Genomic DNA, 26,572 nt, shown 5'->3' with positions numbered 1-26,572 from the left:
ACTATGATCACACGAGCATGATAAGTCTGTTAGGGAAAGTAAAAACTTACTTTGTGGAATAATGATACGAACTTTCTGTACCGGATATGTGTGCGCGCGTTTACTGTCACAGGGATCAAAGTCTGCAACGTGCAGAGCTGCACACCACAGCGGGTGAGAATAACAACAGCTCTACTAACGTTACAGAGTACAGTACACTACAGTGTATTTATAGTGACAGAAAATGTTCTGACTGTTGTGTCACACTTAGAATCCTATTTAAAGTAAAAGTTGAACTATGCCTTTAAAGTCATAGCTGATACTGAGAAACAAATAATTATTTCTGGTAAATGGACAAATGTAAAAAAAAAAATTCTATACCGTTTTTAATAAATAAATCAAACACTATAACCTAATCAAGACATTTAATATGCTACAAGTAAATTGATTCACAGCATTATGTGATTTTATAAAGATTACATTTAACAGTGACATTAAACTATTAGTGTTAGTAAACATCAACTTTAAGTGAGTGTTCGATGATGACAAATCGTAAAAATAGATGAAATGCACAAATACATTTCCAATCTCGGCTGATAATATACCATTATATTGTGTAGCTCATTCGATGTGGCTGTTATTGGCGGAGGGATTGTTGGACTGGCCTCTGCCAGAGAGATGATCCTCAGGCACCCAAACCTCACCTTTACCCTGCTGGAGAAAGAGAAAGAGCTTGGTGAGTGTGCATTGGTTCTTCTAGATGCTTATTCATATCCATCCTGATTTCATTTGAATTTCTTTGGTGTCTCCCCTCCAGCTATCCATCAGACAGGTCATAACAGTGGTGTGATCCACAGTGGGATTTACTACACACCGGGGTCTCTTAAGGCTCAGCTTTGTGTCCGTGGAGCCACGCTGACATATCAGTACTGTCAGAAGAAAGGTGTCCCTTATAAGAGATGTGGCAAGGTGAGAATGAGCACAGGCCCCTTAACACCACAGATACCAAATCCTGGTCCTGACAAAGAGATTTGTCTCTATAGTATCTAGTGTGTATATGTGTGTGTGACCGCAGCTTATCGTAGCAGTGGAGAAAGAGGAGATTCCACGTCTGAAAGCTCTATATGAGCGCGGTCAGAAGAACAATGTTCGAGATCTCCAGCTGATTGACGCCAAAGCCATTCGAGAGAGAGAGCCGTACTGCAGGGTGAGTGACACCTGTTTGTGTGTCAATGAGAGATTGGGTACATATTTTCCACGCGTGTATCATTCATTGGTTTGATCAATAACCAGCAGATTGCACCTGGTTCAGGTGACCTTAGGTCTGCTGTTTCAAACACTGATTTATTAACCTATTTATGACCGTCGTCTATGTGTTTGAATGTTGTTTGACGTCTTTTAATCTCAGTAAAGTCAGTTAACGTTTAGCTTCACTTTCACTAAATAAAAAATGTGGAGGTCGGTAAGATTTTAAAAATGTTTTTGAAAGAAAAAGTCTCTTATATTCATCAAAGCGGCATTTATTTAATGTAAAATTCAGTAAAAACAGTAATATTGTGAAGTATTATTACAATTTAAAATAACTTGTTTCTATTTTAATATATTTTAAAATGTAATTTATTCCTGTGTTGTTAAAGCGACATTTTCAGCAGTCTACAGTGTCACATGATCCTGATTTAATGCTCAAAAAGTATTTCTTATTATTATCAATGTTGAAAACAGTTGTGCTGCTTAGTATATTTTTGGAAACTGTGATAAAAAAATTGTAGGATTCTTTGATGAATAGAAAGTTAAAATATCATGGGCATCAAATCACTGTTTGTTTTGTTTATAGATAACATTTTTGTTAAATAGATAATGCTACAATAACAGACTGCAGTGTGACTTCCAGTAATCTGAATTTCTGTTAATCCAAAATGAAAAGAACAAATAGTTTCACTGATTATTTCAGAAAATGAAGCAGAATTTCACTTGCTCACTGGTGCACCCCTAGACTCCAGGAAGTTCTGTAGTGCCAGCTAGTCAGATCTGCAAAGAACTGCTGATTTCAGCCAACCAATGGCATTTTTGTGTGCAATATGCATCAAACAGTCAGAACGGACTGTACATGAAATAATGTATGAAATCATTCCTTTGTTTATACATAGGGCATCATGGCATTGGACTCTCCATACACGGGGATCGTTGACTGGCAGTTAGTAGCTCTGACCTACGGTAAAGACTTCCAGGAAGCAGGTGGGACTGTGATGACAGACTTTGAGGCATCGGACATCGCGGTTGCAGCAGAGAGCCCAGCTGGGAGTGCTGAAGGTGAGTCACGTGACCTGATGTCCCAGACCTCTTTCTTTTCTTCTTTAATATAACTCTATTCAACGCTTTATGTGTGTTTAGGGCTGAAATATCCCATCACCATCAAAAGCTCACAGGTGAGAAACTGAAACGTATTTATCATGTTTTTATGATTTCAGGTCTGAATCATGCCTTAGCATGGCTGTGTTTGTGTGCAGGGGAATGAGGTGAGGTGTCGGTTTGTGTTGGCATGTGGAGGCCTTTACTCTGATCGTTTGTCTGAGATGTCTGGCTGTAGTTCAGAGCCCCGTATCATTCCCTTCAGAGGAGATTACCTGGTGCTCAAGCCAGAGAAAAACTACCTGGTCAGGGGTAACATCTACCCTGTGAGTAGAAACAACACACACACACACTTAATCCACAGATATATCAGCGTGTCTTTAAGGTCTCTGTTTGTGTGCCGAGGTGCCAAACCCACGCTTCCCATTTCTTGGAGTCCATTTCACTCCTCGAATGGATGGTAGTGTCTGGCTGGGCCCAAACGCAGTGTTGGCTTTTAAACGAGAGGGGTATAAACTCTATGACTTCGACACACAAGACTTCATTAATGCGCTATCCTACAGGTACATACTAATACACATTGGCATATACACTACTGTTCAAATGTTTGTCAGTTTTAAACAAATGAATGAAATGCTTTATTTTAGCATGGATGCATTAAATTGATCAAAAGTGACAGTAAAAGCATTAGTGTTACAAAATAGTTATATTTCATGCTGTTCATTCTATTCATTTAAGACCTGAAAAATCTGTCATGTTTCCACATAAATATTAAGCCGCAACTGTTTTCAACACGAGAAATGTTTCTTGTGCAGCAAATCAGAATGATTTTTGAAGGATCATGTGACACTGAAGACTGGAGTAATGATGCTGAAAATTCAGCTGTCATCACATGAATAAATTACATTTGAAAAACATATTCAAATAGAAAACAGTTATTATGAATTGTAGTAATATTTCACAACATTATACTGTTTTTACTGTATTTTTAACCTTTGTAAAGTTATATCCAGCTTTACCTGCTATGTTGCTATGAAAACGACATGGCCTAAAACTAAAATGACCATGAAAATAATGAGAATAATTGACATCTCAAATAATAAATGGTTTAACGGGCAAATTAATGTGGTTTTATAAAATTTTAAACTTCACGTTTTTGCTTTAAAAATGGTTATGTAGTAAATTGGCCCCATTTACTGCCATTCTTCATAACCTTTATTTTCTTTTAAGAAAATGAGGGACAAGTCGAAATACGTTTTTTTTTAATGGTAATCAACATGCCAAAATGCTGTCGATTTGAGCAAACTGAACCCTGAATATTCCTTTAAATACATAGGGGTGTTCATTTAAGACTGAAAACTGTGTATGTGTGTAGGGGTCTTCAGAGGCTGGTAATGAAGAACATTGTGTATGGAATGGGCGAGATGTATAGAGGTGTGTTTCCCAGTGCTCAGGTGAAGATTCTGCAGAAGTTCATACCTGAACTGGGCCTCAGTGATGTCCTCAGGTACAAGCACTCTATTTTGAAAGGTTATAAGGGTCATGCTTGGTGTCATTTATCACCTCAAATAGGGCTTTTGCCCTGCACACACTGGCCTGTTTGAAAATGTTGTTTTCCTGCTTGTTGGTCTGTGCAGGGGGCCGTCCGGTGTGCGTGCAATGGCATTGGATGCCGAAGGAAACATGGTGGATGATTTTGTGTTTGACGGTGGGAATGGAGAGCTGGGCAGCCGGATTCTGCACGTACGCAATGCACCGTCACCCGCTGCGAGCTCCTCTATGGCCATCGCTGAGATGATTGCAGATGAGCTGGAGAAAAGATTTCAACTGTAGACATAGCTCAGATGACATTGCCATCACCATGATAACACTCTCATTCTTATACTTTAATTCAGAGTATAAAAGAATAATTATAGAATAAAACTTTAATGGTATTGTGAGGAACAGTCATAATGCAAAAAGATTTCTGGTGCTCTTTTTTAATGTATTTGTATTTAATGTATTTCTGCAAATAATGCAGATTTTAGGAAATGTTGGGAAACTATTATTATGTCTTTGTAAATCTAATGATTACGGAAAGAACTGCCGTAAAGTAATGTACAAAGGTAGTTGCCTCTTAAGAGAATGTTCACTCCATATTTGTATTGAAAAATTTGTTTAAAAAAATTAATAAAACATGACAAATTGTTTTTGGTGGGTTTTCAAATTATCTCTAAGCTCTGATGTCTGAAGAGAGTTATTGAGTAATTCAAAAACAACTCTTCTGATTTATTCCTTATCAGGGTTTTCAACCCATATATAAAGCACACATTTCCTTGACATAACTATTTTCTACCATAATATGTTAGGTGAACATGTAATGTTAGTTGATATTATTGAAAGTTTTTTTTTCTACTGGAAGTATTTTTTAGAGCTTGGCATAACTATAAAATTGTAAATGGATAAACCTCGTTTATCCAGGTTTTTCAAAGCTATAGGAACCCTGATACTTCAAAGAAAAGAAAAAAAGACGTTGAGGTGAAACATCTTGCTTTTTTTGTGGCTTTAGCTTATTTTAATCCATGTTTTATTTATTTTTTAATTTAAAGGGATAGTTCACCCAAAAATGACAATTTTGTCATCATTTACTTTAACCTCATGTTGTTCCTAACCTGTATGAGTTTTCTTCTTCTGCTGAACACAAAATAAGATATTTTAAAGAAGATTGGTAACCAGACACTGACAGTTGACGGCACCCATTGATTTCCATAGTAAGAAAACAATACTATGAAAGTCAATGGGTACTGTTAACTGTCTGGTTACTGAAATTCTTTAAAAACTCGTCTTTTATGTTAAACAGAAGGAAAAACTCCTGCATGTTTGGAACAACATGAAGGTGAGTAAATTATGACAAATTTTTCATTTTTAGATGATCTATCCCTTTAAGTAATCTTGAAGCCCATTTAGTTTTGCTGTGGGCCCCGGCCCCCTGTAACCACTGCTGTAAAGGCTTAAACCCATTTTCTAGTGCATGAATCTGCTCAAATGTCCCCAAGAAAAAGTGTTTACATGATTTCTTGGGTGATCGTGTCGCTATTGACCACACGATGGCAGTGGTTGGCTGGAAATTTGGGGGGTTTTAGATATAGGAACTAAAATAACTATCAAAAATATAATCTGTAAATACCGCTGACAAGGCACTATACGAAATATAGCATTTAAGATTAGTCAGTGCTTTTTACTGAATGGCAAAAACAATAGTTTCACTGTAAAAAGTACTTTTGGAAAACACGCTTGAGTGTATGTGTGTTTATTGTGCCAAAATAAGACATACGGTATCATATCGTGTATGTGCTACGTTGCTGCGCTTGTTCTCTCTCTCTCTCTCGCTCGCTCGCACACAGCGGGCGATCCCTCCCTCCGGGCTGCGCAGATGCGGGAAGCGCGCGCAGTGAGCAGCTGTGATTACACCGTCATGGACACGAGCGCACCACATCAGAGTTGAATCGGGACGTTGCCAACAACAAAAACAAAGACATTAGCACTCCCCACTTTTAGTCGGAATATAACGGATTCAGACGTCGCTTGTGTGACTGGAATATGCCCAGCAGACGGACTCTCGCAACATGACAGTCTCGCGCTGGAGGAACTCCTGCTCGCGCGCTTCATGAGGAGTCTCGAGGCCACAGAGCCGCCGCGCGCCGCCAGATGTGCTGTTGTTAACCGCAGCCAAAACACCGCGATACGAACACCAGCCTGACGACGCTCAACGCATTTTTTAACATTTCCCCCTGTGTGAAAGTCATGACATCGGCTGTCCTGTTCGAGGAGCAGCTGGGCGAACTGCCCGACTAGCATGTGCGGCTAATCTCGGGTGTATGTTAGCGGCTAATTAGCGCACGAGCGCTGCGCGAGACACCCGCGACACTCAAACGGCTGACAGGACAGAGACGCGAACACTTTCACACTCGTTGAAGCGGCTTAATTTTAATTACAAGCAGTTTTCCTTGCAGAATGCGGTGTTTCACGTGTCTAAAAGCCTTACTGGCCCGTAAATGTGATAGAGTCTGAGTTTGTTTTGAGTGTGTGTGCGCGCCGCAAGAGCGGCTAAAGTTGTGTGGTTGTTCCCGGTGCTGGGAGCGCGCGGGGCCGATGCAGAGCAGCCATGCAGCACGACTTCAGCTCCAGCGAGGAGAGCAGCGCGAGATGGCGAGGCCTGTTCGTGCAGGCACTGCGAAAGGTACTGACCCTGTTCGGTCCCTCATTCGCACTTTTCACAATGTTTACATTGAATCTCTGGCGTAATGAGTTAGTTTTAAGGAGTAATTGTGCAGAACTGAAATCCAGAGTTCACCCCGTATGGTGATTTGCACAGTCTGTTTTTAGATGTTCCTGAAGGATGCATCCGTGCAAGATGCAAACAATGTTTCTTTACTATTGGCCACGGCCCAAACACCATACAATTACGGTTTCATGCATGACACACACACACACTCACTTTGACGTGACATGTCATGTTCAGTGTCTAGGTGGAGTTCAGTGTTGGCTTTTACTTTTTGATGGGGCTTTTTACCTTTGACCAAGCAGTCCAATGTGTAACTAACTATCATGCACTGTTACTTCTATGATTGAGTGATCTCGGGGCTTCCCTTGCCAGAATAAATGTCAAATGTATTACAAATCTCCCTCATGTCTTCTCACTACTGCAAGGAAAATATCTCGGCACCATCAGGAGACTCTTGGAGCAGATGGTGTGTGTGAATGTTTGTGGTTGTGAGAGAAAGATTTTGGCTGCATCTGATCTGATGCTGAAAATGATTTTTGATTCCAAACAAACAAGAAAACCCTTAGAAATGTATTCGAAGTGAGTGACTCACTCAGACACTTGAATGAACTTTGATTATAAACAATATATTTACAAATAATTGCTTAAAGGGATAGTTCACCCAAAAATTGAAATTGTCATCATTTGTTTATCATCATGTACCCAATGTTGTCCCAGACCTGTATGTATCTTTCTTCTGTTGAACATAAAAGAAGATATTTGTTTTTTTCATACAATGGAAGGTAACCGCAACCAAAACTAGTTAACAACATTCTTCAAAATAATTAGTGTTTCTCAGAAGAAAGAAAGTCATACAGGTTTGGAACAACATGAGAGTGAGTAAATAACAGAATTTCATTTTTGGGTGAACTCACTGTCCCTTTAATTCATTCAAATTCACATAAAGCAAGAATAACTGATCCCAATCGGGAATAGTGAACAATATTATTATTATTATTTACTTTTATTGGAAGAGCTGTTCTGTATGAGTTATATTATTCATCCAAACCTACACTTTCAAGAGGTAAATATACAGAGCATCACTCTGGATGTGCACTCGCATCTTTCATTTTCTCTGCCTACTCTCCCATTCTCCACATCAATACTTTTCTGTCTGCTACTATCATCCCCCCATCCCTGGAGAAGACAGAGGGGTAGAGTGTGTGTTTGTATCTGCGTGTGTGTGTATGTGTGTTGTGGGGTCCCAGTAGAGTAGCTCTCAGTGCCTAATGGAGGACAGCATGTAACCAGACACTAGAGCGGAGATCACAAGCCATCTCTCATCTGTGTATTTGTGTGTGTGTGTGTGTGTGTGTGTGTGTGTGCATGCATGCATTTGCTTTGTGTTTTCGTCAGTATTTCACTTTTGGACTGCAGAAGGAAATTAAATCTGTATTCAAACCTGTGCTCCCCTTTAACCTTTCACCTGTCGTAACACAAATGCTGTTCTCTCTCACACTTTTCTATAACTGGTTTTGCCACAGTACCTGAACAGACTGCATTCCTATTAAAGGACACAGCCCAGTAAGGTGGGAGGGGGATAAAATGGGAAAGAGTTTTTTTTTTTTTGTCTCATTTGTCCACCAAACTGAGAGCCGAGAAGGTGTGTGTGCATATCAGTGTACGTATGTCAGATGATGTCATGCTGCCTTTGTAACAGTGTAGCTTCCTGTGTGTGTATATCTATAAATGTGTGAGAGATCTGTGATCCCAGACCAGATTGATTTTTTTTACAATTTATATTTTAATTTATGTGCTTTTTGTGTTTCCATTCCTCCCCATTCAAATGCATCTGTGGTTCCCTTTATAACGTTGCTCTGTTTTTAAATGTGCAGGTGCAGTTACAAGTACATCCAAACCTGTCGGCTAAAGAAGACGCACTCCAACACATTGAGGCGCTCATACTACAGCTCCTGAACAAGCTGTGTGTCACACAGCCTAGAACAATAGCTGATGTCGAGGTACGCACACACCAATGATGGGCGGTATTGTGATATATAGTGTACTATGGGAAAAATATGTCAACTGGCAGAGGTTGTGCTGTACATATTGATATATGCTAATATTAGGAGTCAGGGCTGCTTTACATTATTTACCTTTGACTGATGAAGAAACATGGAGAAATGTAAAAAATGGATCAGAGTATGTCCCAATCAAGACAAAGACGGTTTTGTTATTTGAGGGTGCAACATAATATTCGACTGATATTCCAATAGAGGAGTGTGCTGTGTATGTCAGCTGTTTTTTAACAGCTTCAAATGAAGCTCATCCGATCAGAATCTTAGTCTAAACTTTTTTCATATAACTTAAAAAATTCGGGATTCAGCACGATTTTGATATATGCCGATCCGATACTCTGTGTCTGTATCGGCTCCGATACTGCCATTCTTTGCCGGATCGGGTGTGGTTCAGGCGAGACCGATCCAAATTCGATATTGTGCGTATACTATTCTTTGTTATTGTTAAGCCCCACAAAAGGCACAAACACATTATAAAGCACCACAAAGTTTTCGTGCACTATATTATACGTGTTCTGAAGCCATTCTATAGTATAATGTTAGATAGAAATGAATATTTAATTAGTTAAATTCAAGTTCACGTAAACTTTTTTTCCCTCCACTGCTTCTGTCGGTCATTCTCCATTCAGCATCAAACAGCGCGTCACGTTCGGTTACGAGAGTCAACACGATGAAACTCTCTCCAAGATGATTCAACGTTAATATTATTATACTTTATCTGTAAATAAATGTCTATGGTTTTGCATAAAACAACTTTTATCTTGCTGGACTTTATTGCTGTACCTTAATCATGTTACTTTCTACGGGGTGTCTGTTAGATCACAACACTTGAGTAGAGTCAGAGCACTATAATTGTTCTTCACACGCACATAGGGGTGTGACGGTTAGTATATAACCGTGAGACCGACGGTTATAGTTAAACACCGTCATTAGAACTCTATAACCGCCAAAACCGTGTTATTAAAATATTTTTTACAAACATTAAAAAAAGTTTTTTTTTTCTTTCATTTTTTAGATAGGATCATAATAAGCGCAATATATCGGGAGACGTGGTTTTTACCACTTAATGAAGTTTTGTTTTGTTAATCGTAATTTTTGCATTGTAGAAAGCCTTTCTTTAAAGCGAATTTCGTTTTGTACAAATTGTATCTTAATTTTAATAAATGTTTCATCAACCAATTGCATGTATTTAATAAATAAAAAGCAAATATAGCAGACAATATAATAACAGTGACATGCAGGCGCCTGCGCGCCGCGTTCACTTGCATTGCATTGTGAACTGGATCGCATCTCATCGTAAATGAATGAAACTATGCCTCATGCATTAGCATTAAATATCTTTGCTACATCCTTTCTAGGCGGGTGCGGCTTTGAAATTTGGTCAAAAAACGTTGGTGCGGATAATGAGTTTTGTTATGCGGTTGCGGATGAAATAATACCCCATCTGCGTATCTCTACATCTAACAACATTGAACACTACACAAATATGAATTAAAAAAAATATATTTAAGCGATTAATTCCCTATAGTGACAGGAGGTGCCGGAGATCTCCTTAATAAACGGAGGTCTGAAATCTCTGCCCCTTTACCGATCAGAGCGCGCGCTGACACGGAGTTAACCCGCTATCTCCAAGAACAACTCTACGGCTAATCCACTGGTGGAGAGACAATGAAACACACTATCCGCTCTTAGCAAAATTGGCACGTAAATACATGTGTATTTGTGCTACAAGCACAGCATCAGAGCGAGTTTTTAGCACTGCAGGTAACATAGCCACCCCTGTCAGATAGTCACTAAAACCGAGTGAAGTGAACATGTTGGTGTTCCTGTCACGGAACTTGGAAGTCGAAAAAGATTAGGAATTTAAAATGTCATTGCACTTTTTTTGTTTCCTGTATTTAGTTAGTTTAATTAAGGTATTATCACAACAATCGTTGTTTGACTTTTCTTTTTTTTTTCTTTTTTTGATAAAGGTATGTAGATTTTATGATTTGTAATTTAGGCCCAGGCTACTCATTCATTTTTATGCAGCTCTTATAGAATTTAAGTAGCCTACTTTTTTACTGTGTGTGATTTATTTAAAACAAAGCAAATTATTATATTTTTTTTTGTTAAGGATTTGTTTACTGTGTGTTTACACGCACAGTTACTGAAATTGTGAAAACACAAATACTATTGCATAGATTGATACTGTATAATACACTACGCATCAATATGTCTTTCCTTTGTGCTTTTAACTTTTCAATGCGTGCGCTGCGCGCTGTGAATCGTGTTGCTTCAAGCGCATCATTCTGTGCTCGGGATGCGCATAAGCGCTTTGTGCCGCACTGTATTGGAGCGTTTCATATTATAATACTTTTGCGCAATGATGAAAGATTATTAATAGCCTTTCTTGTTCTGTCCTATCTATCATATATTGCTGCCTCATTAAACGGCTGCGCTATACATTTAAAATATGTCTTAATTTATATACTTGTTTATATACTTTTTCATGAATATATTTTACAACAATATAAAGAGCAATGTGTAACGGTTTATCAGATTTAGTGCTACACTTATTGTCTCTTAATTGTTTTCCACTAAATCGTTTTTTTTTTCACTAAATGTTCAGATTTTATACAATTGGTGTGCACTCGTTATTTTTCTAGAGTAACTTTTACTTCTGGATTATCTAGTTTACAATTTTGTCATAGATTATGATCATATTTTTTTTATGTGTTTTTCTTTATAATGAAGTTGTCTGTATTAAGTAGATTGTGTTTAACACACAAAAGAGTGATTATCAGTTCAACACACAGAGTTGTAGAAATTCTACTTGATTTTAAAAAAAAAACTGCGGTGGTATTGCTCAAATACACTCTAGTTGTTTTCACTCTCTCTGTTTATTTTCTTTTTTTCTATCCGAGGCAAAAACCACTAATCAATCTTTTTTACATATTTGTTTCCACAAACATTGAACATAAAATCTGATTGACGTTAATCTATTTACTAGTCTTCTCCACTAGATGTCCTCCTGTTATGGCGGACACAGGTGCGCCTTTCAGCATGAAAGACGTTCAGGACATTGAAGGAACTGTCACTGTCCTAATCGGACCAGTGCTGCATGGTCACGAAAGTTTATCATTTGCACGCATTTTTAAGCTTTGCTAATTTAAACATTCAAGCTCAATGGTGTGCTGTGTGAGAAGTTTTGTGAGACGCACATAAAAAGCTGCGGGTCTCAGACAGCATGCAAACAATACAATTAATTTTCTTTCATAATAATAATAATAATTATTATTATTAATAATAATAATTATTATTATTATGAAAGAAAATTAATTATTAATAATAATATAAACATAGGCCTAGTTTATGTCTTAAGTGAACGTAAACACTTAAGGCAACACGTGTATCATTATATTGGATCCATGTATTGTCTTAAAGTGACAGCAGCATAATATTCCTTAATATAATTACTATTATTAATAATATAATAAAAACATTTTTTTAATGTTAATCAAACAACAAAAGACAAAGAAATCACTCACTGTGCTTCACTGAATATTTTTTGGGCAACTTTAATAAGGATTAACCTTTATTTAATTTGTACAGTTAAGATTATAAAATAAATATTTATTAGATAGTAGTTTTAGCTTGGGTATCAAAATTGGAATCCAGAATTGTTAAATTTCACTGGTATCTATAATTTTGGTTGCATAACCTTATTTATTACAATAAATGTTTAATTCTGGGTTAAAAACAATATTTATTCATTTATTTAATTTATTAAATAATTTTGTGGTGGGGCCAGTGAAAATTTTAATCGAATCGAGATCTTGAGAATCGGAATCTAATCAAATCGGGACATTTGTAATATAACGTTTGTGTTATTTTAATGACCATGTGGTAATGGATAATTGGATAATACAGGTAATTAAAAACTGTAATGAGATGAATAATTCAGGTCAATTATTCAAGTTATTTTCCCCATTTAATTTAAATGTGTATATATTGTATAAAAACATGATCAGTTAACAAGTCAGTTAAGCTGATAATTGTCAAAGCAGCACGACGCGACACGGCACGACAGGTAGGGCTGGGTATCAATTTAGTTAAATTTCGATCTAAAGAAATATATTGTAATATACTGTTACATTCAAAGATAATTATTTATAACATTCTATAAGATTTTGGTTATGCTGCCCATCATTAACACTACAGCCCAGCACTATTAAATTAAATAAAAGAGGTCTTTTCACCTTTGGCTTGATGTGTGTTCACAGGATCGTGTTCAGAAGACGTTCCCGAATCCCATCGATAAATGGGCCATGGCAGACGCTCAGGCTGCAATCGAGAAGCGCAAGCGAAGGAACCCACTGCTGCTGCCAGTCGACAAGATACATCCACTACTGAAGGTGCAAAAAACAACAACACTCAAACACACTTAATCTACAACATTCACATACTATCACACAGAGTAACACGTGTCTGGTTTTGTGTGTGCAGGAGGTGCTGGGCTATAAGATCGACTATCATGTGTGTCTGTATATTGTTGCTGTGTTGGAGTACATCTCAGCCGACATCCTCAAGCTGGCTGGAAACTACGTGAGCAACATTCGACATTACGAGATCAGCCAGCAGGACATCACTGTCTCCATGTGTGCTGACAAGGTCAGAAATGTGTGTGTGTGTGTGTGTGTGTGTGATTCGTCATGTGTGTGCATAAAAAGTTTTTGTTTCCTGAAAGGATGTTATGAGTCAAAAAAAAAATTCACTAAGTACATTTAGTGATATTACACCTTCAATTATTAGGATTGTCATAAGAGTATCACTCTATTGTGTCTGAAACATGGAGAAAATCCTTAATGCCTAATTAATTATACATTAAATCAAGATCAGCAATTAATTAAGAAACAGAAACTAAGTCATTTGCAGTCTTTGTTACATTACATTTTATTATCCATGAAGTTCATCAAATCTTAAACCTGCAAAATATGTCGGTGGTTCTAGGGTCATTGACAAATAAAGTCCTAAATGATCAACTAGATGAAAAGTCTAGTTTAAAATACTGTACATATCAGGTTCTGAGAAATAATGTTTTTTCAGTCATGCTGGTTTAATGTTTCTTATTTCATGTTTTTACTTTCATACCCTAAATAAATTGTTATCTAAAACAAACCTATCTGAATTATTTTGATGCTGACTGACCTTGACAGACATTGTGCTCTACAGAGGTCTGTGATATTATTATTATTATGGTTTATAATATCAATAATGTTCATACAAATAATTATTTTGATTAATAACAAAAAAATAGTCCTAAACGTATGGAGCTCCACTCCATTACACTAAAGAAATAATGAAAGATTATTCTGGACTAAAAGGTCTGAACACTAAGAACCATAAAAAATGTATTCCATAAATCACAGTAATAAGTTGCAATTAAATATTTTGATGTATTAAGAGCCTAATATTGCTTTTGTGTGCCTTCAGGTGTTAATGGATATGTTCGATCAGGAAGAGGAGATGGGGCTAGTGTCGCAGAGTGTAGAGGAGGTGTCTTCCTCTGGTGTGCTCACATATGATGATCTGGTGCGTCTGGAGATCGCTGAGGAACGTCAGTATCTACGGGAACTCGATCTCATCATCAAAGTATTCCGCCAAGCCTTTATGTCCAATAGCAAACTCTTCTCCTCTCAGGTGTGTTCTTCTGACCAATCAGAACATGAGTTGTTTATGTAAATGAGCATACATACTGACATCAATTTGCAGGGATTAGCTCTCTACATTCTCTTTATTATCATTTATCCTCAGTTTTCTCTCTCTCTGTGATGTGTGTAGGATGTGGAGCTGGCATTCAGTAATATTCTAGAGGTCCATGAGTTAACAGTTAAACTGTTGGGTCTTATTGAGGATGCTGTAGAAATGACAGCTGATGGGAGTCCACACCCCCTTGTGGGCAGCTGCTTCGAAGACCTCGCTGAGGTACAAATAAAGTCATAGACACTCATGAAAGTTCACAAATGAGAAAGATCATCCACAGCTCCAGGAGTATATTTGAGTGCTGTTAGAAATGTATGTGTCTGTTGTGTACAGGAGCAGGCATTTGATCCCTATGAGACACTCTCTCAGGACATCCTCTCTAAAGAATTCTGTCAACATTTCAACACTCTGATGTCCCGCCCCACTGTTGCTCTGCACTTTCAGGTCAGCACCATCACTGATTGTTCACCCGACCAACTTTTTCTTATTTTATTTTTTAACCAAATAGGTCCTGAATTTCTGGGTTGTGGGTATTGTGCATAGTAGAGTGTGAATAGTTTTACTCATTTCTGCAGGTTTCGCACTTATAATGTGGGAAATTTCCACAAAAATGTGTTTACTATTACATGTAGATTAGATGAGTAAATTAATCCAGACAGAATATCAGATCAAATCAGTCATTTGAAAACGGTGCGAGAGATTCAGTGGTACACTCCCCCCCCCCCCCCCCTAGATGTCGCTATATCTCTCTAAAACGACACTTATTTTTAAAATTAAATGAAAATATATTTGTTTTTACGTTTAAATTTTCCATCTTATTTATATTTTAGTTTAATACGTTTTTAACAACAATACTGTGCATCTCTTCTAAATTCAAACCTGTTTAAAAATAACCAAAATCTCCAGACACTAAGGATTGTGTTTTAATTTTGTACTACTTTATTAATCAATTCAATTATTTATTTAGATATGTTTATTTTACTTAGGCTAGTGTAAAACTCTAGCCTAACTGCACTGTTTTTATAGTTGTGCTTATAAAGACAACTTGCTCCTTCATCAGTTTAACTAGGAAATCATATGTACCACATTTTAAAGGCAAGTAATACAATCTGAAAAGAGACCTGTGGGGACAGAGAGAGCGAGGGCGGTGGAGTCAAAGCCTTTATCTCTGCAGGCATGAGCTCAGATATTCTGTCTCATGTGGTGTGTTTGTGTGTGTGTGTGTGTTTTAGTCAATTGCAGAGGGTTTTAAGGAGGCAGTGCAGTATGTGCTTCCTCAGTTGATGATGGTTCCAGTTTACCACTGCATGCACTACTTTGAACTGTTACAGGTGAGTACTAAACATTCACACTCGATCAGTAACCTATAGGTATGTAATCTTGCGTTATTTGAGGTTCATTGAGATCATTGTCCCTGTAGCAATTGCAGGAGTGCAGTGAAGACCAGGATGACAGAGAGTGTTTAAAACAGGCTCAGACTGCACTGATCAACCTACAATGCAGCATTGAACGCATATATGCTAAACACCAACCACGGCGCAAACAAGGGTAACAGAAACACCAGGGCTTGCACAACTATTTTTCTGTTCCAAACACCATTTTCATCTCTCGTTCTTGTGACTCTCTTTTAGGGAGCCCCTATATCGGTTATATAGTCGTGCATCTCGCAGTAAGCAGGCAGCAATAAAGCGTATGAATGACATCCAGAAGAGTATTGATGGCTGGGAAGGCAGAGATATCGGGCAGTGCTGCAGCCAGTTCATCCTGGAGGGGGCACTCCTACGGGCTGGTGCCAAGCATGAACGGCACAACTTCCTGTTCGACGGCCTCATGATAAGCTGCAAAGCCAACCAGAGCTCCCGGTTGCCAGGGGCTGGCAGTGCGGCAGAGTTTCGTCTAAAAGAGAAGTTTGTGTTACGCAAGTATCGCATCGTAGATCGCGAAGATTCACCAGACTTTCGGCACGCATTTGAGCTGGTAGGCCGTGAGGAAAGCAGTGCTGTATTTGGTGCGCGTTCGGCGGAAGAGAAGAGCGCGTGGATGGCTGCATTGGTCACGCTGCAGTACCGGCCCACTCTGGACCGCATGCTGGACACCGTCCTACACCGCGAGGAACAAGCACAACCACTGAGGCTGCCATCACCAGATGTCTACCGGTTTGCCATCCAGGACTCTGAAGAGAACATAGTGTTTGAGGAGGGAGCGCAGAGTAAGACTGGAATCCCCATTATTAAAGCTGGGACAGTGGTCAAGCTCATTGAGAGGCTGACGTACCACATGTACGCAGGTACAGAACATCAATCCCCCTAGTTCAAAAGGTTTTTAAGATCATGACAAATGTTCTGTCAAGTGTTTAAACTCTTGACAGACTGGTAGTGTGTGTGTTGGTTATTTGTTTTGGTCCCCAAATATGTTTTTATGTACATTTCCTCTTTTTCTTACAGACCCAAATTTTGTGCGTACTTTTCTGACTACATACCGCTCTTTCTGTAAACCCCAAGACCTGCTCACACTACTGATTGAAAGGTAAAGAGCACATACACTTGTGTCTCATACGCATGTTCATACAAAAGTCAGTCCTTGATGTGTTAAAGCTGTCCAATTCTACACTTAAGTAAATTTTGCATAAAGTTCTAAACATGTAGAATTTTTTTGTCTCTGGCCTCTGCCATGCTGTTGTATGCAAATGTCCTGTCTTATGATTGGTCACTCTCAAAGGAGCTTTTGAGTCTGTTGCATTAGATCACTAAGTCTTTGTACAAGAGTTTCATTACACTGCTGAGCAAACATCTGCATTAGAGAAGCATCAGCTAATGAAAAGAAAGGAATTATGTAGAATTTTTCAGTGTTCTTTCCACCCTAAAATATTGACATGTCTGTCAAAGGAGTTTGTTTCCTTTACACATTTAATTTTAGGATGTACCGTATATGCATGTAATTTGGTTGTACTTGTTTCCCCATGGTGCTTCAGGATTGAAATTCCAGAGCCCGAGCCATCAGAAGCGGACCGAGAGGCACTCTGGAACGGAGAGCAACCAATGGCAGCTGAGCTTCAGAGATTTCGCAGGGAATACGTGCAGCCTGTCCAACTCCGGTAAAACAAACACACATTCTCAATTGACCCTTCGCAGGTAGCTTGATTGACAGGTGATCTGACCAATCATACTTCGCCATCCGCCATTTTGTCCAACAAAGTAGTCAGGGGAGTTAGTAGATTAACATGGGAGGATTTGAACTTGAGTGTACTGATGCCTTTACGCAGTTAAAAAAACATTCCTTCTTATGTTCATTCATGTTTATTTGATGCTATAAATTAACTAGAAGGAAGAGATGATCGGTTCACGAGCCGCTTTAACTGACGCTCTACAGCGATCTGTCAGACACATTAAAGAGCCACAAAACTGTATTTATTGTTTACATTTCTTTAAAAAAATTACCAAATTTGAAAGGTGAGACTGTTTAATATCAAAAGTAACCTGGTCTGTCAGTGTGTTGTCAGTGTCCTCTCTGCTCCGTGATGTATTTTTCACTGCGTGAGAACATGGTGTGGCGTGAGAGTGGCGTAGCTTGCCGGACATAGCAACAGTAACTAAAGGGGGGCGGGTCTTTGCGAACGGTCAATTGCCATGCACACTCATACCTGATGCACTCATAATATTATAACAATTTAAAATAACTCTGTTTACTATTTATATATATATTTAATGTATTTTATTCCTGTGATGGCAAGGCTAAATATTTAGCATCGTTACTCCAGTCTTTTGTCACATGATCCTTCAGAAATCATATGTAATATGCTGATTTGGTGCTCAAGAAACATTTATTTGTATTATCAATTATGTAAACGGTTGTTCTGCCTAATATTTTGTTGTTAACATTCTTTGATGAATAGGAAGTTCAAAAGAACAGCATTTATTTGAAGTAAAAAATTGTTGCGACAATGTTAGTCTTTGATGTCAATTTCGATAATTTTAATCCATTCATTTGATTGAATACATCCTTGCTAAATAAAATAATAAAATAAATAAATCTTACTGACCCCAAATTTTTTAACTGTAGTGTGTTTATTTTTAATTTTTTTTGGTCTTTTTTTTGTGGTGGTGGTGGCTTGTTTTTGTAAGACTCACATGCATCCTGTTGTTGCTCCATCTTCTCTGTGGTCATTTCAGTCAATGTGCTGTTGTATATAAGTTACCACAGTGAGCATGTCGGTCTGATGTCTGTGTGTGTCATTAGGGTTCTGAATGTATTCCGTCAGTGGGTGGAACATCACTTTTATGACTTTGAGAATGATCCTGAACTCTGCGGAAGACTTAAAGAATACCTCACCAGTACCACACAGCTTAGAGGTACGTACACACTCTTAATACACATTTATACACACCCTGACATACATTGCTGCAGATTCTCATACATGCACGCATACTCGATGAGACACACACAAGCTCAGAGACTGATGTAGGATGTTCTGTTTTCAGGTAAATCGATGCGTAAGTGGGTGGAGTCTATAAGTAAGATCATGAGACGTAAGATACAAACTCAGTCTAATGGCATTAGTCACAACATTACCTTTGAGAGCCCACCTCCTCCTATCGAATGGCACATCAGCCGTCCAGGGCAGATCGAAACCTTTGACCTCATGACTCTTCACCCAATAGAAATTGCTCGCCAGTTAACACTTCTAGAGTCTGATCTATACAGGTGAGCCAATCAGAACTTTAAGCATGAGAATAAGAAAGACAGTACATTAACTAACTATTGTACATTTGTATGCATAGAGCCGTTCGTCCATCTGAGCTGGTAGGCAGTGTTTGGACAAAGGAAGATAAAGAGAAGAATTCTCCCAATCTGCTGAGGATGATCAGACACACAACCAACCTCACACTGTGGTTTGAGAAGTGAGTAACTAGCCCTTAGCCAACTGCATCGTCTCCATGAACAATACAACACATTTTATCTTGCAGAAAAAAACATTATCACCAGTCTCCAAATTTTAAATTCTAAAAGTACTTTAATCCTTTGTTTCTCTCTCTGTCACTCAGGTGTATAGTAGAGGCTGAAAATGTGGATGAGAGGGTTGCTGTATTCTCCCGGATTATTGAGATCCTGCAGGTGTTTCAAGAGCTCAATAACTTTAATGGAGTTTTGGAGATTGTAAGCGCCATCAACTCAGTACCGGTGTATCGTCTGGACCACACCTTTGAGGTGACCTGTTCATTTATTATTGAATGCACTCACAATGTGAATCTGAATAGTAAATGGCAGATAACGGTATATGTGGTTTTGTTGTTTACATGTAGGCCGTGCCTGAGAGGAAGAGGAAGATTCTAGAGGAAGCCGTTGAACTTAGTCAGGATCATTTTAAGAAATACCTCGCCAAGCTCAAATCCATCAACCCACCTTGTGTACCCTTCTTTGGTAAGAGATAGAGCTGCTTGTAACAAACTAGCATGTATATACAATTACACTGCTCTGCAAAAGTTTGGGGATGGTAATTATTTTTTTTATGTTTGAAAATATAATGTATTCCTGTGATGGCAAAGCTGAATTTTTGCAGCCATTTCTCCAGACTTTAAAAAACAGTTGTGTTGCTTAGTATTTTTGTGGGAACTGGTTCTTAGATAAAAACAAAGTTATTCAAAAATTGAAACCTTTTATAACATTGTAATTATACATTTCTTCACTGCCACTTTTGATTCATTTAATCGGTCCTACCTGAATAAAAGCATTAATTTCTTTAAAAACAAAAATCTTACTGACCCCAAACTTATGAACAGTAGTGTACGGCTTATGTGATGTTTCCTGTCTGTTTTGTGTATTCAGGTATCTACCTGACTAACATTTTGAAGACTGAAGAGGGGAATCCAGATTTCCTAAAGCGTGACGGAAAAGAACTGATCAACTTTAGCAAAAGACGCAAAGTAGCAGAAATCACTGGAGAAATCCAGCAGTACCAGAACCAACCCTACTGCCTCAAAGTAGAACACGACATAAAGGTTTATATGTTCATCAATCACTCGCACTGTTTTCCTATTCCCTGCTCTCATTCTCATGAGTTTAACCCTTTACTCTCTTCCTGTGCATGTAACAAAATAACCGAAGCCCTATTTTTTTTCTGCATTGTAAATGTTTTAATCTAACCACTTCATATATGTGTGCAGTCTGCATTGTGACTGATTGATTTTTATTACAAAAAACATCGCCTCTGTTTTATGTCTAGGACCACTCCAATGAACACTACACTTTTAAAAATTATAAATGAGTAATTTCGGCTCAAAATGGCCCGAGGAGAAAATTAGATTTGAGATTGTCTTTTTGTCTTGCAGAGGTTTTTTGAGAATCTGAATCCAATGGAAAACATGAGTGAAAAGGAGTTTTCTGACTACCTGTTCAACAAGTCTCTAGAGATCGAACCACGGAACTGCAAACAGCCATCCAGATTTGTGAGTTTTTGTTAAAAACATTTTATGTCATAGTTAAGAGATGAATCAGGATTTTAATGTGATCAAATAATAATTAAAAAAACACTTTTTTTTTTACATGTTGTTTAAGATTTTTTACAACTTTTAAAGTTATTTTTAAAGGAATTGGTCACTTTAACATGAATAAAATGGAGTCAGAATGTGTTTTCATTTTTACAGTGGGTAATGTGAAGTGTTTAAGTTTACACGGTATGTTTGTCTTGCAACTGAGTGTGTTGTGTCATATAGCCCAGAAAGACTATGTATCCTCTGAAGTCTCCCGGCGTTCGGCCGGTGCGGCAGGCGTCAGGAGGAGGAGGAACGCTGAAAGGTCACCCAGTGCCTTTAGAACGGGAACCACCTCACAAAATCACCTTCAGAAGCATCGCAGAAACAGAACCTGAAACCCCTCCTTCTCTCCCCACCTCTCCGAACACACCCACGCCTCCACAGTCTGCCAGCTCTGACTTTAACTCTGTGTTCATGGAGCACGACCTGAACAACTCCTTCGGTGAGAGAGGAGATCTGTGGCAGCTCAGTGGATACCAATCAGCTACAAACAAAATTATGCATGACTTAAAGGGTTAGTTCACCTAAAAATGGAAAATTCTGTCAGTAATTACTCCCCTTCATGTTGTTACAACCCCGTAAGACTTTAATCCTCGGTACACAAATTAAGATATTTTTGATTGAATCTGAGAGCTGTCTCACTCCTTCATAGGTTTCAATTGTAATTGAAACTTGCCGCCCCAGAAAGTTAGTAAAGACCATGTTTAAAATAGTCCAAGTGACAGTGGCTTCACTCTCCTCAGGTTCACTCACCTCTGAGTGAGTTCACGCAGCCTACGTTCTGACGTACAACCCAGAAGCGCTGCGCTGTTACACTACGTGAACTCACTCAGAGGCCCACACAGAAGAAAATTAATAGTTGAATAAAGTCGTTTTTTGTGTGTGTTTTTTTGCACACAAAAGTTTTCTTGTCTCTTGATAAACCTATGGTTGAGCCACTGTAGTCACTTGGACTACTTTAAACATTGTCTTTACTAACTTTCTGGGCCCGCAAGTTTCAATTACAATAGAAGCCTATGAAGGAGTGAGACAGCTCTCAGATTTAATAAAAAATATTTTAATTTGTGTTCCGAAGATGAACAAAAGTCTTACGGGGTTGTAACAACATGAGGGTGAGTCATTTCTGACATAATTTTATTTTTTTTGGTGAACTAACCCTTTAAATGCCATTTTGTTTTTCTGCAGGTAACACCATATTTGCCCCAGTTTTGCTGCCCCAGTCCAGTAAGTTTTATGATTTTCCTCAAGCAATGCTCTTCTGCTTATGTTATTTTGTGACCGACCATAAGACTGTATACTTCTTTCTTTTTGTCAGAGTTCCAGTCTGTGTCATGTGGCAGTTTACACCAGTTGATGGGCGATGAGCTACTTAAACCCCCTCCATTACCTCCCCGCAGGAAAGATACCTGTTCAGAGTCCAAGGTGACTTACATACTGTGTTTAGGAAGATACTTTGAAACTATACGTCAGGGATAGGCAACTACGGTCCTGGAGGGCCTCTGTCCTGCAGAGTTTAGCTCCAACCCTAACTAAACACACCTGAACAAGGCAATCAATGTTTGCAGGATTACTAGATAGATACAGGCTTGTAGAGTTGTTATGAGGGCTGAAGCTAAACTCTGCAGGACAGTGGCCCTCCAGGACCGGAGTTGCCTATCCCTGCTATATGTGCTACTCATGATTTAAAAAATTAAGAGAGACACTTTTACAAACTACAGCTTTTAACTAAATATTTAATTGCAAAAAAACACTTAACACTCAAAATTAAAAAAAATTTAATCATTTCCTAATGTAGATTTCCCGATACCACTTTTTTCCAGAATGAGTATGATACTGATACTTTAATTTGTTTGTGTACTTACCAATACCTGTATTATCATTGCATTTGTAATAAAAAAAAATGGGCATAGAATGCAATATGCAAATCATATTAGTTGGTTTAATTTGTTTAGTAATAGATGTTTTCTCTAGTCATGTTCATGCTTAAATTATGCCTTATAAAATGTATGAGCTTCTCTTACTTTCACTCTTCATTGTATTATTCCATCATATTTTATCTTTCATTTTATGGCAGAGCCCACATTTAGAGCTGCTCCAGTGCAGCGATACAATAATCCCTACTGCCGCATGTTGAAGTACATATCCATTACTATGGGGTCCAAAAGTAGGAGAACACTTGTGAAAATGCTTTCTTTTCACAGGCTAAATTCATCATGTTGTGCCGTCACATTCACACGAGTGCAATCTATTCTTTGCAGAGTTTCAGGTCTGAAAGTCCTCCCGCCATTCCACCACGACTGCCTCCTCCTCCTCGCCTGCAGCCACGTGTTCCGGTGATCAACGGGCCGACGGAGGGGCCGCTGCCGAGCCCCCCACCCCCTCCGCCCCGCGATCCCCTTCCAGACACGCCTCCACCGGTTCCACAACGACCACCCGAGATCTTCATCAACTACCCGGTGAACATGCAGCCATCTCCAGGGATCCGTTTCCATTGGGACTTCACCAGCTCGCCTAGCACTCCCAACACCCCACCTGGCACGCCCTCTCCCCGTGCTCCGCCCCCTGGCACACCTTCTCCACGCGTGCCTCGCCGCCCCTGCACGCCCAGCTTCAGCCAGCCCATTCTGGTCCACCTGCCCCCACCCACTCAAGCACCTCCCATACCGCCTCGCCACAACTCCACCTCCGCGCTGCCAAAACTGCCACCCAAGACTTACAAGAGAGAACTCTCTCAATCAACACACACTCTCTCACAGCCATCGCTACACACTCTCTCGCTAGTCGACAACAGGGACAGCAACGAATAAGAGCATACCGCCCTAAAATAGAGACGCGAGTGTGTGTGTTTTAACATTGTTTAACCTGGAACCAGACAATCTGATGCTAGTCGAAACCTGAAGATGGTCATTGCTCTTGAGGAATGTGATTCACTCATTTTCTTTCACGTTCAGCATGCAGAGCTACGCAAGGTCATGTGCTCATCAACAGCACATTCTCGAATGAAAATGCAGCTCTGAGGCCTTTCACCATCATTAGACTCTGCTGTGGATGTTTATTTGGTTGCAGGTCAAAGGTCAACCAGGGTTCAACCCGAACACCCTCAGCACGCCTCTCTTCAGTTGCCTTTAACTCACAGCTGTGACCTTGACCAGAGATTGTACCCTTCAGGTGAACTCTTGACATTTTGGTGAGGGTTTTTCCTCACACTATTTAAAGCCAATATGATGTCTTAACCCCTCCCCTCAAAGGCGTACTCATCTATTCATCGATTCATCACAAGCTACACCCCTCCACCAATACTTACGACTCGTGATTTTTCGCTCCAGACTCTTAACGTGCCTTCAATATCAGTACTGAACAAAATTGAAGTGTCTGAAAGCATTCGCCTTGACCATGCTTAGAACAAATGTCTAGACAACACCTCCGTTCGTGCGTGTGTGTGTGTGTGTGTGTGTGTGTGTGCGCGCGTGCTCCAAGTATTCTGTACAGAGTAACATATCTGCCCTCACTTCTCACCTCGGCGCCCCAGTTGCTGATGTATCTACTGACAATCTCAGTCTGAGACCCACCGGATTCACACACTGTTGTAGAGTGTTTGGTGTGGACCAGTGTCAAGTTTGTGTGTCTTAATAGTGTGCGGTGAGCCTTTTTTTGCACTTTAGGGCAGTACTGTTACAAAGAAGCAGAGGACTCAAACTCACAATCCTGTGACCTTATGACCCTGTCCTGCTGACCCACGTCCTCTGGGCTGGCCGGGACAACCATCGGGCTGTGTCCCAAACTCATGTACTTAGGGACACAGCGCTGCGGTCCGAATGTTCAATTGTAAATCATGCCTCCTGCTTTCATTCAGGTCCTCTCATTAACCAAACCAGGTCCACACAGGAAGGGCTTTGTCACCAGAGCAATTCCTATCAAATTGACCATGGCGATCAGCCATAGAGGGACTGCAGTGTTTTGTAGTGATGTCACATCCTGTATGTGTACACTCATACTGGCCTTTCCCACTAAGCTGATTTGTCAATTGGTTTGAAGTGTTAGTAAATCCCCAAAAACTCACTGTTTCTGTATGTGTGTGTGTGTGTGTGTGTGTGTGTGCGCATTCAAGGCCTGTAACTGCTTTTGTACCATGTTCTCCATGAGACTCATTAATAAACACGCAGTCTTATTTTCTACGGAATGTTTTTATTCCTCTAACTTTGTGCACTGTTACATTTAAAGTGTTTATTTCTCTCTGACAAATCCGATCATGCTGGAAAACTTTTGTTGAATTTAGCTGTGGTGAGTGTGCTGTTGCTGCATGTCAGTTCACAGTGAGAGGAACTGTTGTCATTTATTTAAAAAAAAAACAGATGTATGATTGGTTGCACCAGTGCAGACTCATGAATATTAATTGTTTGCTGGCATGAGAGTGTCAGACTGTACTGCAGGGTCCTTCACTGTCCTCACTGTCATGCCACACTGCTTCTGCCCGCTGGACTCCAGTACCTCTATATGCAGATCTAAAACAACAGATGCACACAATACCACTTTGAATTGCCCATAAATGGCATCACACAGTTTTAAGTTTAGCACAGGGATAACTATGCACATAATTGTATTGACATTTCAGTACTGAGCTTTCAGATAAATCTTCATTTGGTATGTTTGAAATAGCACACCACCTGCCATTTTTGAAGAGAAAAAAATAGTAGTTTTTTTATTATTATCAACTATGTAGGCATATATAGTTTTGGGTTTAGTGGCTCTGCAGACAGTGACCTCAGAGGTGAGTGCTGTTGAATATGTTGCTAAAATTAAGCAATGAAAACCAACACTCCCAACTTGACACTGCAATTTTATTGGTGCAGTATCTTGTGCATTACATGCTTTTGTAGTTAGTTTTGTTGAAGGACTTAACAACAGAAGTTGTGATCATCTTTTCTTCCTCATTTGATGTATATAAAAGTAAAAGAGCTTCTCTAATGAGACTTAAGGGTGGGACTTGATTTTGTCTTTTGGGAATTGATTGGATCATTGTGGTTTGCTAATTGCTGCAGTACCATTTGAGTGACAGGTTGCTGGGATTATTGTCCCGCCCTTGTGGCGGGGAAGTGATGTTGTTGCGTGCAGGAGGGGAGGGGACATAACTGTTTTTTATTAAAGATTATAAGGGCATATTTAATAAAAAAAAGTGTGCGGGATTATGTACATTGAGCCAGTTATCACAAAATAAACCCAGACACTTTTACATTATCCCTTACATAATAAAGATTGCAATTGCATTATTACATAAAATTAAAGTTAAAATATATATATATTTTACATACATGGATGGGACCAGCATCCAAAATGAATGCTTACCAAGAGCCAAATGCTAAATAAATGGTCTTTAGTTCAAATTTAATGATAGGAATGTTAATGTGACTGTTTGAAAGACATTTATACAAAATTACATAAATGCATAATGTTCCAGTTAATAACATAACGTAAGTTTTGTTTTATTCCTACTGACCACCAGAGGCAGTGTAAACACTATTGGATTATCGCAGCGCCAGCCAGATAGGTTGAGAAAATATACCAACAAAATCAAGTAGATGCTGAGCCCTGCGAAAGAGGCTACTGTGGCTTATAACCCCAGGGGTTCTTTCGCTTTCTTGCCTGCTTGG

The 26,572-nt window shown here is 39.1% G+C and overlaps 3 protein-coding genes across 4 annotated transcripts in view; 2 read left to right on the top strand and 1 right to left on the bottom strand.

The window, feature by feature from the left end:
• Positions 1–19: 19 nt before the first annotated feature.
• Positions 20–4,514, top strand: l2hgdh (L-2-hydroxyglutarate dehydrogenase). The gene is made up of 10 exons (XM_079636258.1): positions 20–153; positions 600–715; positions 797–948; positions 1,055–1,186; positions 2,127–2,289; positions 2,371–2,405; positions 2,487–2,654; positions 2,734–2,891; positions 3,704–3,835; positions 3,966–4,514. Exons 1-10 carry the CDS (start codon positions 62–64, stop codon positions 4,159–4,161), a joined length of 1,344 nt encoding a protein of 447 aa, XP_079492384.1. The 5' UTR covers positions 20–61; the 3' UTR covers positions 4,162–4,514.
• Positions 4,515–5,736: 1,222 nt separating this feature from the next.
• On the top strand, positions 5,737–25,113 carry sos2 (son of sevenless homolog 2). Its single transcript, XM_079635224.1, has 23 exons — positions 5,737–6,547; positions 8,467–8,592; positions 12,915–13,046; positions 13,138–13,302; positions 14,125–14,331; positions 14,473–14,616; positions 14,728–14,838; positions 15,627–15,725; positions 15,815–15,942; positions 16,026–16,681; positions 16,839–16,920; positions 17,366–17,488; positions 18,631–18,743; positions 18,873–19,095; positions 19,173–19,292; positions 19,437–19,599; positions 19,695–19,812; positions 20,218–20,390; positions 20,721–20,837; positions 21,105–21,438; positions 22,110–22,148; positions 22,240–22,346; positions 23,183–25,113. Exons 1-23 carry the CDS (start codon positions 6,473–6,475, stop codon positions 23,729–23,731), a joined length of 4,104 nt encoding a protein of 1,367 aa, XP_079491350.1. The 5' UTR covers positions 5,737–6,472; the 3' UTR covers positions 23,732–25,113.
• The window catches only part of LOC307010493 (uncharacterized protein), a 15,137-nt gene continuing 13,661 nt past the window's right edge, over positions 25,097–26,572 (bottom strand). Inside the window, exon 16 of one of the 2 annotated variants that reach the window (XM_079635247.1) lies at positions 25,097–25,426. In XM_079635247.1, coding sequence (XP_079491373.1) covers positions 25,339–25,426 — 88 coding nt within the window. In that variant the 3' untranslated portion in view covers positions 25,097–25,338. The remainder of the gene's footprint in view (positions 25,427–26,572) is intronic. The other variant, XR_013800201.1, reaches the window with a different exon arrangement.

Source organism: Phoxinus phoxinus, assembly GCF_949152265.1.
Source record: "Phoxinus phoxinus genome assembly, chromosome: 14".
Taxonomy (NCBI): domain Eukaryota; kingdom Metazoa; phylum Chordata; class Actinopteri; order Cypriniformes; family Leuciscidae; genus Phoxinus; species Phoxinus phoxinus.
Note: the sequence above shows the minus strand (reverse complement) of the source record. Positions and strands in the feature narration are given on the sequence as shown.

What these genes read in the sequence shown, in the direction of transcription:
- sos2 (XM_079635224.1), top strand. Translation starts at nt 6,473, where the DNA reads ATGCAGCACGACTTCAGCTCCAGCGAGGAGAGCAGCGCGAGATGGCGA. An exon ending in TCGTGCAGGCACTGCGAAAG is followed by an intron (nt 6,548 to 8,466) that starts GTACTGACCCTG and finishes TTAAATGTGCAG; the next exon opens with GTGCAGTTACAAGTACATCC. An exon ending in AGTTTTGCTGCCCCAGTCCA is followed by an intron (nt 22,149 to 22,239) that starts GTAAGTTTTATG and finishes TCTTTTTGTCAG; the next exon opens with AGTTCCAGTCTGTGTCATGT.
- l2hgdh (XM_079636258.1), top strand. Translation starts at nt 62, where the DNA reads ATGATACGAACTTTCTGTACCGGATATGTGTGCGCGCGTTTACTGTCA. An exon ending in GGAGAAAGAGAAAGAGCTTG is followed by an intron (nt 716 to 796) that starts GTGAGTGTGCAT and finishes TCTCCCCTCCAG; the next exon opens with CTATCCATCAGACAGGTCAT. An exon ending in CCCAGCTGGGAGTGCTGAAG is followed by an intron (nt 2,290 to 2,370) that starts GTGAGTCACGTG and finishes ATGTGTGTTTAG; the next exon opens with GGCTGAAATATCCCATCACC.